Here is a 13,690-nt window from a genome sequence, read left to right on the forward strand (position 1 = left end):
ATTAACTGGAAATACATTAAAAAATTCAAATTTCACAGGGAATATATCCAAAAATTCAGATTATACAGGGAATATGTGCAGGAATTGACTGGAAATACATAAAAAAATTCAGATTTCACTGGGAATACATCCAGAAATTCAGATTTCCCCGGGACCGTGTCCATAAATGCAGAGGAGCCCCATGTCCAACCCTGCCCAAATCCAGAAAAACGAACGGGGGAGAGGTGAAATTTGTCATTAATTAAATTCTCATTAAATTTCTGAGCGTCCCTTTGGGGTAGGGATTAAAAAAAAAATTAAAAAATTAAAAATTAAAATTAACAGCGAAAGTCTCGATCTCCCCTCCCCCCACCGAGCTGAACTCGCTCTGACCTTTATGACCTGAATTTTATTATTTTTATTATTTTTTTTTATTTCTTTTTTATTTTTTTTTTATTTTTATTTTTTTTTGGCTATAATTTAAATTGTGTGCTGGAGATGAACGAGCAGGACATTCGGTACCGGGACATCCTGGGCCACGGCAACGGCGGCACCGTCTACAAGTGAGTGAAAATGGGGGCGAAAAATCGGATTTTATTGGGGGGGGAGTGTGAAAATGCAGAGGGAGTGGGTGCAAAAATGCGCTGGGGATGTGTAAAAAAAAATCAGATTTCACTGGGGGTGTGTGCAAAAATAAACTGGGAATATATCCCAAAATGCACTGGGGATGTGTAAAAAAAAATTCAGATTGTAATGGGGATGTGAGCAGGAATTAACTGGGAATATATAAAAAAAATGCACTGGGGATGTGTAAAATAAATCAGATTTCACTGGGGGTGTGTGCAGGAATTAATTGGGAATATATCCCAAAATGCACTGGAAATATATTAAAAAAATCAGATTATACTGGGGGTGTGTGCAGGAATTAATTGGGAATATATTAAAAAAATGCACTGGAAATATATTTAAAAAATCAGATTATACTGGGGGTGTGTGCAGGAATTCAATGGGAATATATAAAGAAATTCACTGGGAATGTGTCAAAAAATTCACTGGGAATACATAAAAAAAATCAGATTATACTGAGGGTGTGTGCAGGAATTAATTGGGAATATATCCCAAAATGCACTGGGAATATATTAAAAAAAAATCAGATTGTAATGGGATGTGTGCAGGAATTAATTGGGAATATATTAAAAAAATGCACTGGGAATATATAAAAAATTCAGATTGTACTGGGGATGTGTGCAGGAATTCCCTGGAAATCTGTAAAAAAAAAGTCACTGGAAATCTGTCCAAAAATTCAGATTTCACTGGAAATCTGTCCCAAAATTCCCTGGAAATCCATCCCAAAATTCCGATTTTATGGGAAATCCATCCCAAAATTCCCTGGAAATCCATCCCAAAATTCCGATTTTATGGGAAATCCATCCCAAAATTCCGATTTTATTGGAAATCCATCCCAAAATTCCGATTTCACAGCATTTTTTTTTTTTTTTTTTAATCTTTTGGGGCACAGGTGGGTTTCAACTGGTTTGAGCTGAGCTCAGCTGGTTTTTATCCGGTTGGAACTGGTTTGGAGCTGGTTTGAACTGGTTTGGAGCTGGTTTGAACTGGTTTGAACTGGTTTGAGCTGGGTTTAAGTTGGTTTTTAGCTGGTTTGAACTGGTTTGAGCTGGGTTTAAGTTGGTTTTTAGCTGGTTTGAACTGGTTTGAGCTGGGTTTAAGTTGGTTTTGAGCTGGTTTTTAGCTGGTTTGAACTGGTTTTGAGCTGGGTTTAAGTTGGTTTGGAGCTGGTTTGAGCTGGTTTTTACCTGGTTTTACCTGGTTTTAACAGGTTTTTACCTGGTTTTAACTGGTTTTACCTGGTTTTAACCGGTTTTAACTGGTTTTTCCTTTAATCCCCTCCTAAACATCCGTGGATTAACTAAAAAAAAAATCTGATTTTCCTCCTGCTGTGCTCCTTAATCCCCTGGAATTATTATTATTATTATTATTATTATTATTATTATTATTATTATTATTATTATTATTATTATTATTATTATTATTATTATTATTATTATTATTATTATTATTATTATTATTATCATTATTATTATTATTATTATTATTATTATTATTATTATTATTATTTTATTATTTTTTTTTTCACTTCATCCCTCCCTAAAACCAAAGAAACGAAATTCAGGATTTTTAAAATTTAAATTTTAATTTGAAATCGAAATTTGAAATTATAATAAAAAAATTCTCAATTCCACTTCCCGGCCCCGCGGAAAAAAAATAAAAAAATAAAATAAAATTTCCCCCCCCCTCCACACTCCTGCACGGGGTAATTAATTTGAAGTCGATTAATTAAAACCCCCCCGCAGGTGTAGGGTTGCTTTTTGTTTGTAACCAAAACTCCGTTTAATCACTTTACAAATTAATTTTTACAAATTAATTTTTACAAATTAATTTTTACAAATTTTTTCTCTCGCCGGCCAAACGGAGACGCTGGAATAATAATTAAAATCTAAATAAATTAATGAATTAATGAATAAAGAAATTAATTAAATAAATTCCACAAAGTTTTGGTGGGTTTTTTTTTTTTTTTTTTTTTTGGGGAAACTGAAACCGAAATTGCCGGGATCAATTAACGAGGCTCATAATTAATTAATTAAATCATCTTTTCCCCCATCCCTCCCCTGCAAACGGGAGATGGGCAGCCCTGGAAAAAAAGGCTCGGGTTTCGTGATTCGGCTAATTAATTAATCCTAATTAATTAATTCACCCGGCAGGTGTGGAGCGTCTCCATTTCACCCCTTTGTGCCGCTCCTCCCCCATGGGCGTATTCTCATTTTTAACGCGGATTTTTTACTCCCCTCACTCGTAAAAATCTGATTTTTCTCCCCTAAAATCTGCAGCCACTCAATTCCATAAATGTTCATCCAGGAATTATCGAATTAAAATGAAATTATTTGGAATTTCCAAGCCAGAGCTCATAAATTCATGAATTCACATCTATCAAAATTCCCATTAATAATCTCATTTTTAATGATTTTTTCCCCCCCTGCCTCGTTAAAATCTGATTTTTTTGCCCCTAAAATCTGCAGCCACTCAATTCCAACCAGGAATTATCAAATTAAAATGAAATTATTTGGAATTTCCAAGCCAGAGCTGGTGAATTCATGAATTAACTCCTATCAAATTCTCATTAATAATCTCATTTTTAATGATTTTTTTTTTCTAAAATCCTGATTCTAAAATCTGCAGCCACTCAATTCCATAAATGTTCATCCAGGAATTATCGAATTAAAATGAAATTTTTAGGAATTTCCAAGCCAGAGTTCGTGAATTCATGAATTAATTCCTATCAAATTTCCCATTAATAATCTCATTTTTAATGATTTTTTTTCCCCCTCTCCCATATTAAATTCTAATTTTTCTCCCCTAAAATCACTCAATTCCATAAATGTTCATCCAGGAATTATCAAATTAAAATGAAATTTTTAGGAATTTCCCAGCTACAGCTCACAAATTCACTTCTATCAAATTTCTCATTAATAATCTCATTTTTAATGATTTTTTTTCTAAAATTCTAATTATAAAATCTGCAGCCACTCAATTCCATAAATGTTCATCCAGGAATTATGAAAATAAAATGAAATTTTTAGGAATTTTCGACTCATGACCAGACAATTGGGAGAGCACTCAGGGTTTTGAAATAAAATTAAATGACATTTTGATTTTTAAAATTCAAATAAAATGAAGAATATTCAAATAATTTCGTTATGAAAATTTTTCTTCCTCACTAAGAATCGCTGGGGGTAGGGTGGTGAAATATTGGATTTTTTTTTTATTTTAGCGTCAGGTTGGGACTGTAAAATTTTTAATTTTTTTTTTTTAAATGCAAAATTCCAAATTCCATTGGATTTTCAAATTTTTTTTTTTTATTTTTTCCTCACCCAGGGCTTACCATGTCCGGAGTGGAAAAATCCTGGCAGTGAAGGTAAAAAATTCCAGATTTTTTTTCTTTTTTTTTTTTTTTCCTTTTTTAAAATTTTTCCAGTTTATATGAAATAGAAATTAAATATAAATATTGTATATTAAATATTTAATATTATAGAACGCATATTTTAGTGTATTACACATTTTATAGCTTTTATTTTTATTATTTTTTATTTTATATTTTATATTTTTTAATTTTTTATTTTTATTTCATGCTATGTATTGGATATTTTCTATTTCATTATATATTGGATATTGTATGTTTTTTGTATATTCTACATTTTATTTTCTACATTTTATGTTTCATATTTTTTATTTTATACCATATATTGTTCTTTTATATATTTATTGTATAGTATATAATATAAATTTTATATTTTTATTGTATATTTTATATTTTATATTTTTATTGTAGGTTATCTATATTTTATATTTTTATTATAGATTAGATACATTTTATTTTATTTTTTCTTATATATTGTCTATTTTATTTTTTAATTATATATTCTATATTCTATGTTTTATCTTTTCATTATATACTACATATTCTATATTATATATTTCATTGTCTATTACATATTCTGTATTTTATATTTTTATTCTATATTTTATATTTTTATTCTATATTTTATATTTTTATTCTATATTCCATATTTTATATTTTTATTTTATATTATAAATTGCATATTTTCTGCCAATCACACATTTCACCTTTACATTATCTATTCTACCACGTCTATTAAATATTATAAATAATTTATAACAATTTATCAATTAAATGACATTATAATCATTTATATAAAATATCAATAATTGGGATTGGGGAAGGAAAAATGGAAAAATTCCCGGGGAGCCAGGAGAGAGCTGGGAATGTTCCCATGGAAAAGGGAAAAAAATCCAGGGAATGATCAGAGACCCTAAAGGGAGCCAGGAGAGGGATTGGGGTTTGGGATTTGGGGTTTGGGATATTGGGACATTGGGATATTGGATATTGGATATTGGGATATTGGGATATTGGATATTGGGATATTGGGATATTGGGATATTGGGATATTGGATATTGGGATATTGGGACATTGGGATATTGGGATATTGGATATTGGGATATTGGGATATTGGGATATTGGATATTGGGATATTGGGATATTGGGATATTGGGATATTGGGATATTGGGATATTGGGACATTGGATATTGGGATATTGGATATTGGGACATTGGGATATTGGGATATTGGATATTGGGATATTGGGACATTGGGACATTGGGATATTGGGATATTGGGACATTGGGATATTGGGATATTGGGATATTGGGATATTGGGATATTGGGACATTGGGATATTGGGATATTGGGATATTGGGACATTGGGATATTGGGACATTGGGATATTGGGATATTGGGATATTGGATATTGGGATATTGGGATTTTGGACATTGGGATATTGGGATTTTGGATATTGGGATATTGGGATTTTGGGATTGGGATGAGCTGGATCCAGGCTGGGAGAGCTGGGAATGTTCCCCTGGAGAAGGAAAAGGATCCAGGGAATGCTCAGAGCCCCTAAAGGGGATCCAGGAGAGGGATTTGGGGTTTGGGGTTTGGGATTTGGAATTTGGGGTTTGGGAACAGCACACAGGGAATGGCTCAGAGTGGGAAATTGGAGATTTCGATGATTTTGGGCTGGAATTCCTGGCTGGGCTGGAATTCCCTGCAAGGTCCCAAGGGTGGCACTGGCTGAGCTTTGATTCCCCACCCAAAATTATCAATCAATCAATCAATCAATCAATCAATCAATTAATCAATCAATCAATCAATCCTTCCATTTCCACCTCCTCCCTGCTCAAATCATTCTTCCCACCCATCCCTCTCTTTCTTGTTATCCCACAAAGATCGTTATTCCATGGATGAGGAATTTGAATCGTGCTTAATTGTTTTTAATCGTGCTTAATTGTTTTTAATCGTGGTTAATTATTTTTAATCGTGGTTAATTATTTTTAATTGTGGTTAATTGTCATTCCCTGTCTCAGGTCATCCCCCTGGACATCACCCTGGAGCTGCAGAAACAAATCATGTCCGAGCTGGAAATCCTCTACAAGGTCCGTGGATTTCACCATTCCAATCCTTTTTTTCTTGCATTTTTTTAATTTTTTTTTTTTTTTTTTCCTCATCAGCAGATTTTTCAAACAACCTCGTGGGTTTTTTTTTATTTTTCATTTTTCCTCTTTTTTTTTATTTTTATTTTTTTTTTTCCCCCCAGTGTGACTCCTCGTATATCATCGGATTTTATGGCGCTTTTTTTGTGGAGAACAGGATTTCACTGTGCACAGAGTTCATGGATGGTGAGTATTTTTGATTGCTAATTAAATTTAAATTTTTTTTTTTTTTATTTTTAAAATGAAATACAACGACAAAACTAAAAAAAAAAAATGCAGGAAGTTAAAAAAAAAAAAAAAACAAAAACCAGAGCAGGCTGAGATTGGGATTGAGGAAAATTCTGCATTTTCCCCTGTGCTTTGATTGGGAAATGTGAAGAGAAAAGAAATAAATCAAGTTTAATTTTGATATCTGAGCAATCTGTCCCTGCCTTGGACTGTCCTGAATTGATTTTCCCTTTTCCAGGGAATTCCTGGATCCAAATTCCTGCCTCCATTTCCAGGCCAGGTTTCTTTGGCAGCCCAGATGTTTTCCAGCTGCTGGGGGGGGGGGGGGGGGGGGCTCCTTCCTTCTTCCTCCCCACCTGAATCCTGCACCCCAAAATCAGCCCCAAAATTAGGAATGTGTGACTTGGTTTGGGAATTTGGGATTTTCCTGCAGGGAAAGCAATGAGTGAATTCTGCACCCCAAAATCTGCCCCAAAATTAGGAATGTGTGACTTGGTTTGGGAATTTTGGGATTTTCTTGGAGGAAAAGCAATGAGTGAATCCTGCACCCCAAAAGCATCCCCAAAATTAGGAATGATGGCCCTTGGTTTGGGAATTTTGGGATTTTCCTGCAGGAAAAGCAATGAGTGAATTCTGCACCCCAAAATCAGCCCCAAAATTAGGAATATGTGCCTTGGTTTGGGAATTTTGGGATATTCCAGGAGGAAAAGCAGTGAATTCTGCAACCCAAAATCATCTCCAGAATGATAAATACGTCCCTTGGTTTGGAATTTTGGATTTCCCTGGAAGTTTGGGAATTTGGGATTTTTCTGCAGGAAAAGCAGTGAATTCTGCACCCAAAATAATCCCCAAAATTATAAATATGTGACTTGGTTTGAGAATTTTGGGATATTCCAGGAGGAAAAGCAGTGAATTCTGCACCCCAAAAGCATCCCCAAAATTAGAAATATGTGCCTTGGTTTGGGAATTTTGGGATTTTCTTGGAGTAAAAGCAGTGAATTCTGCACCCCAAAATAATCCCCAAAATTAGAAATAATGTCCCAGCCCCCTTGGTTTGGGAATTTTGGATATTCCAGGAGGAAAATTTTCTTTTTTTTTTTTTTTTTTTTTTTTTTTTAATCCCCAGGAGATTTTTCCACGGAGTTTGGAGTTCTATTCTGTGATTGATAAATAGATAAATAGATAAATAGATAAATAGATAAATAGGTAAATAAATAGATAGATAAAGAAATAGAGAAATAAATAGATAAATGGGTAAATAGATAAATAAGTAAATAAATAGATAAATAAATAAATAGATAAATAGGTAAATAAATAGATAGATAGATAAATAAAAAGACAAATGGATAAATAAATAGATCAATAGAAAAATAAATAAAGAGATAAATAAATGGATAAATTTCTCACATTTTCTTGCTGCTCTGGGTTTGGGGAGGTTTTTATTTTATTTTTATTTTTTATTTTAATTTTTATTTTATTTTTTATTTTATTTTATTTTGTTTGAAGGTCAAAATTTTTCTATTTCTCTTTCTTGCTTTCTCATTGGTGTTTTTATTCATAACCCAGTTCCTAAAAAAAAAACCAAAAATCCCCCTTGGGGTTTGAGATCTGGGGCACTCTTTGATTTGACACCTCCTTTTTATTTTATTTTTATTTTATTTTATTTTATTTTATTTTATTTTTATTTTATTTTTATTTTATTTTTATTTTAATTTTATTTTTATTCCTGCAGGAGGATCCCTGGATGTTTATAGGAAAATCCCAGAGCACGTTCTTGGCAGGATAGCAGTGGCTGTGAGTATTTTATTTATTTTTATTTTTTTATTTTTTAATTTTTATTTCATTTTCAATCTGTTTTTCTTGGTAGGATAGCATTGGCTGTGAGTACTTTTATTTTTTATTTTTTATTTTTTATTTTTTATTTTTTATTTTTTATTTTTTATTTTTTATTTTTTATTTTTTATTTTTTATTTCATTTTCAATCTGTTTTTCTTGGTAGGATAGCATTGGCTGTGAGTACCTTTATTTTTTATTTATTTATTTTTTTTAATCTGTTTTTTTTTCATGGTGGGTGTGAAAAAATGTAGGATTTTTTTTTTTGGGTGCAGAATATAAAATGATAAAATAAAATAATAAAATGATAAAATGGGATGAAGAAATGGAATTCCAGCAATTTGGAATCAGGATCCAAACCCACTTTATCCATGAGGGATAAAAATAAAAAACCCCAAAATCTCCCATCCCAAATCCCTCCCTTTTCTCTGCCTGAAATTCCTTTTTTCCTTTCATTTAAATCTTGATTTTCATTATTTTTTCAGCTCCTTCCCCTCCCCTGCTCCTCCAAACTGTGCCCAGGGATTTTGGGATTAGGGAAAAATCCCTTTGGGATGAGCAGCACAAACCCTGGGGGATTATGGGATTCTGCCAGGGATGGGAATTCCCAAAAAAATCTGGAATTGTCCAACCTGGAAAAGGGAAAAGGATCCAGGGAATGCTCAGAGACCATAAAGGGGATCCAGGAGAGGGATTTGGGATATTGGGATATTGGGGATTGGGATATTGAGACATTGGGACATTGGGATATTGGGATATTGGGATATTGGGATATTGGGGTATTGGGGATTGGGATATTGGGATATTGGATATTGGGATATTGGATATTGGGATATTGGGATATTGGATATTGGGATATTGGATATTGGGACATTGGGACATTGGGATATTGGGATATTGGATATTGGGACATTGGGATATTGGATATTGGGACATTGGGATATTGGACATTGGGATATTGGGACATTGGGACATTGGGATATTGGATATTGGATATTGGGACATTGGGATATTGGACATTGGGATATTGGGACATTGGGACATTGGGATATTGGATATTGGATATTGGGACATTGGGATATTGGACATTGGGATATTGGGACATTGGGACATTGGGATATTGGGATATTGGGATATTGGGATATTGGATATTGGGATTTTGGGACATTGGGATTTTGGGACATTGGGATATTGGATATTGGGATATTGGGATTTTGGGATATTGGGACATTGGGACATTGGGATATTGGATTTTGGGATTTTGGGACATTGGGACATTGGGATATTGGATTTTGGGATTTTGGGATTTTGGGATTTTGGGATGAGCTGGATCCAGGCTGGGAGAGCTGGGAATGTTCCCCTGGAGAAGGAAAAGGATCCAGGGAATGCTCAGAGCCCCTAAAGGGGATCCAGGAGAGGGATTGGGGGTTTGGGGTTTGGGGTTTGGGGTTTGAGGTTTGGGATTTGGGATTTGGGGTTTGGGATTTGGGGTTTGGGGTCTGGGATTTGGGGTTTGGGATTTGGGGTTTGGGATTTGGGGATTTGGGGTTTGGGGTTTGGGGTTTGGGGTTTGGGATAGGGAACAGCACACTGGGAATGGTTTCGTGTCCAGCCTGGCTTGGACATTCCAGGGGGATCCAGGGGCAGCCTCAGCCCAGCCCCCCCCGGCCCCTTTCCCCCAACCCCCCCCAGCCCTGGCCATTCCCTGGCTCCTGTCCCTGCATCCCCTGGGAATTCTCTCCCTGCCCCTGCAGAGACCCCTGGATCCCCCTGGAAAACCCCAAAGCCACGGCAGGGATGTGGGAATGCATCCCAAAACTCATCCCAAATCCCATCCCTACAACTCATCCCAAATCCCATCCCAAAACTCATCCCAAAAACTCATCCCAAACCTCATCCCAAACCTCATCCCAAACCTCATCCCAAACCTCATCCCTAAAACTCATCCCAAACCTCATCCCAAACCTCATCCCTAAAATCCCATCCCTACAACTCATCCCAAACCTCATCCCAAACCTCATCCCAAAACTCATCCCTAAAATCCCATCCCAAAACTCATCCCAAATCCCATCCCAAAACTCATCCCTAAACTCATCCCAAACCTCATCCCAAACCTCATCCCTAAAACCTCATCCCAAAACTCATCCCAAAAACTCATCCCAAAACTCGTCCCTAAAATCCCATCCCAAAACTCGTCCCTAAAACTCATCCCTAAAACTCATCCCAAAACTCATCCCTAAAACTCATCCCTAAAACTCATCCCTAAACTCATCCCAAAAACTCATCCCTAAAATTCCTCCCTCACCACCAGTGACTCCAAATCTTAATTTTAATTTTTATTTTATTTTAAATTTTTATTTTAAATTTTTATTTTTAAATTTTTATTTTAAATTTTCATTTTAATTTTAAAATTTTATTTTGAATTTCTATTTTTAAATTTTTATTTTTTAATTTATTTTTTTTTTCTCTCCCCCACAGGTTGTGAAGGGCCTGACCTATTTGTGGAGCCTGAAGATTTTGCACAGAGGTGAGTGGGGAAAATTTTTGATTTCCAATTAAATTTTAAAAATTCAAAGAAAATCTGCCCTGAGCCCAGGGGGGTGAAACAGAATTTATCTTCTGCACACGTCCTTGTCCAATATTCTTATTTTTATTGTATTACTTTTATTGTATTATTTATATTTTAGGCTAATTTTATTTATTATTTTTATTAATTTTTATTATTTTTATTTATTTTATTTTATTAATTTTTATCTATTTTATTTTATTATTTTTATTTATTTTATTAGTTATTTTATTATTTATTTTTATTTCTTTTATTAGTTATTTTATTTATTTTAGCATTTTTCTAGAACAGGACAAATCAGGAATTTCCAGGAATTCAAAAAATTCCAAACCAACAATAATTGAGGTTTTTATTGCACATCCCCAAATATTCCAGACTCTGTTCCAGCCAAAACTCCCCCACTAATGATGTACCAACCGTTAATTAATTAAATTAATAAATTAATTAATAAATTAATAAATTAATAAATCCTTGCTGGATCATCTCAGCCAAACATTAAACAAATATAAATTATGAAACAGATTAAAACAATAAACAGATATAAATAATAAAGAGATATCAAACAATAAACAGAAATCAAACAATAAACTGATATCAAATAATAATCAGATACAAAGAATAATCAGAAATCAAACAATAATCAGATATAAACAATAATTAGATATCAATCAATAAATTGATATTAAACAATAATCAGATATCAAACATTAATTATGGATTTGTGCTGCTGGAAGCTGCCCCAGGATAATTTTATCATTAATAATCACACCCAAAATCCATTTTTTCCCATTTTTTTTGTATTTTATGCTGCTGGAAGCTGCCACAGGATAATTTCAGGTTAATAAACACACCCAAAAACCATTTTTTTCCATTTTTTTCTGCATTTATGCTGCTGGAAGCTGCCCCAGGCTGATTTTATCATTAATAATCACACCCAAAATCCATTTTTTTTCCATTTTTTTGTATTTTATGCTGCTGGAAGCTGCCCCAGGATAATTTTATCATTAATAATCACACCCAAAATCCATTTTTTTCCCATTTTTTTCTACATTTATGCTGCTGGAAGCTGCCCCAGGATAATTTTCTCCTCCCCTCCTCCCCATCCCTCGCAGAATTCCATTTTTCCAGGGCTTTTATTGAAATTTTCTTGTTTTTCTCTGCAGCTTTGCCCACTCCTGCCCCACTTCAAGGTTTTCTTTCCAAGCCAACAATAATTGGTGATCTCTGCCCCAGCACCTTCCTTGACCCTTCCCTCTGCATTTTTATTTTTTATTTTATTTTATTTTAAAGTCAAGAGAAAGCTTTTAAAGCATCTCAGAGCTTTGTTCGCTTTTTATTTTGATTTTTTTATTTATTTTTATTTGATTTTTTTCCCCCCCCCCCCCCGACACGACGGTGAATTTGTTTTTCAATGTCACCAAGGAGTGAAATGTTGGGGAAAAAAAAATAAAAATAAATAAAATAAAGCTGGAGCTCGGGGGTTTTTGTTTGGAAAAGCTTGGGGAGGTTTCCCTGGTTGTTTGTTTGTTTGTAGGGAGGTGAAATTAAAAATAAAAAATTAAAAAAAAAATAAATAAAATAAAGTTTTAAGCTGTTGGGTGAGGTGGGTGCTGAAATAAAAATTAAAAAAAATAAAATTTTAACCCATTGAGTGAGGTGGATGCTGAAATAAAAAAATAAATAAATCAAATGTATAAATAAATAAAATAAAATAAATAAATAAAAAAATAAATAAAATTTTAACCCATTGAGTGAGGTGGGTGCTGAAATTAAAAATAAATTAAATTTTAACCCATTGAGTGAGGTGCTGAAATAAAAAAATAAAAAAATAAAATTTTAACCCATTGAGTGAGGTGGGTGCTGAAATAATAAATAAATAAATTAATTAATTAATTAAATTTTAACCCATTGAGTGAGGTGGGTGCTGAAATAATAAATAAAAAAATAAATAAATTAAATTTTAACCCATTGAGTGAGGTGCTGAAATAAAAAAATAAAAAAAATAAAATTTTAACCCATTGAGTGAGGTGGGTGCTGAAATAAAAAAATAAATAAATAAAATGTATAAATAAATAAAATAAATAAATAAATAAATAAATTAAATTTTAACCCATTGAGTGAGGTGGGTGCTGAAATAATAAATAAATTAATTAATTAATAAATTAAATTTTAACCCATTGAGTGAGGTGGGTGCTGAAATAATAAATAAATAAATAAATTAATTAATTAAATTTTAACCCATTGAGTGAGGTGGGTGCTGAAATAATAAATAAATAAATTAATTAATAAATTAAATTTTAACCCATTGAGTGAGGTGGTTCCTCTCCAGGCTGGGAACAAAGTGGAATTTCAACATTCCCTGAATCCTGCATAGAAAAATGTGCAGAATTATCCAGATTGGATCTTTTTCCTAAAAAATACGGAGCCACCTTTGACCTGGAACAAACTGAAAATCCTGGAATTTCAACATTTAATTAATTTTTTTTTTTTTTTTTTAATTTAAAAAAGTCACTCAGCTCCAGGAGAGACAAAACTCCCATCAAAAAGTTCCTAAAGAATTCCTCGTTTTTTCCATTCCTAAAAAATAATTTCAATTTCTAAAAAAGTCCTAAATAATCCCTAAAGAATTCCTCATTTTTTGATTCCTAAAAAATAATTTAAATTTCTAAAGACTTCCTAAAGAATCCCTAAAGAATTCCTCGTTTTTTCCGTTCCTAAAAAATAATTTAAATTCCTAAAGAATTCCTAAAGAATTCCTCATTTTTTCCATTCCTAAAAAATAATTTAAATTTCTAAAAAATTCCTAAAGAATTCCTCATTTTTTCCATTCCTAAAAAATAATTTAAATTTCTAAAAAATTCCTAAAGAATTCCTCATTTTTTGATTCCTAAAAAATAATTTAAATTTCTAAAAAATTCCTAAAAAATCCCTAAAGAA

At 32.8% G+C, this 13,690-nt stretch overlaps 1 protein-coding gene across 8 annotated transcripts in view; it reads left to right on the forward strand.

The window, feature by feature from the left end:
- The window catches only part of MAP2K5 (mitogen-activated protein kinase kinase 5), a 112,109-nt gene that overhangs the window by 26,969 nt on the left and 71,450 nt on the right, over positions 1 to 13,690 (forward strand). For all 8 annotated transcript variants that reach the window (XM_088172732.1, XM_088172727.1, XM_088172730.1 and 5 more), the window contains exons 8-13: positions 478 to 542; positions 3,931 to 3,970; positions 6,001 to 6,069; positions 6,231 to 6,312; positions 8,087 to 8,148; positions 10,666 to 10,714. In XM_088172732.1, the coding sequence (XP_088028858.1) occupies positions 478 to 542; positions 3,931 to 3,970; positions 6,001 to 6,069; positions 6,231 to 6,312; positions 8,087 to 8,148; positions 10,666 to 10,714 (367 nt within the window). The remainder of the gene's footprint in view (positions 1 to 477; positions 543 to 3,930; positions 3,971 to 6,000; positions 6,070 to 6,230; positions 6,313 to 8,086; positions 8,149 to 10,665; positions 10,715 to 13,690) is intronic.

The sequence above is a fragment of the Sturnus vulgaris genome, chromosome 13 (assembly GCF_052056855.1).
Source record: "Sturnus vulgaris isolate bStuVul1 chromosome 13, bStuVul1.hap1, whole genome shotgun sequence".
NCBI lineage: Eukaryota > Metazoa > Chordata > Aves > Passeriformes > Sturnidae > Sturnus > Sturnus vulgaris.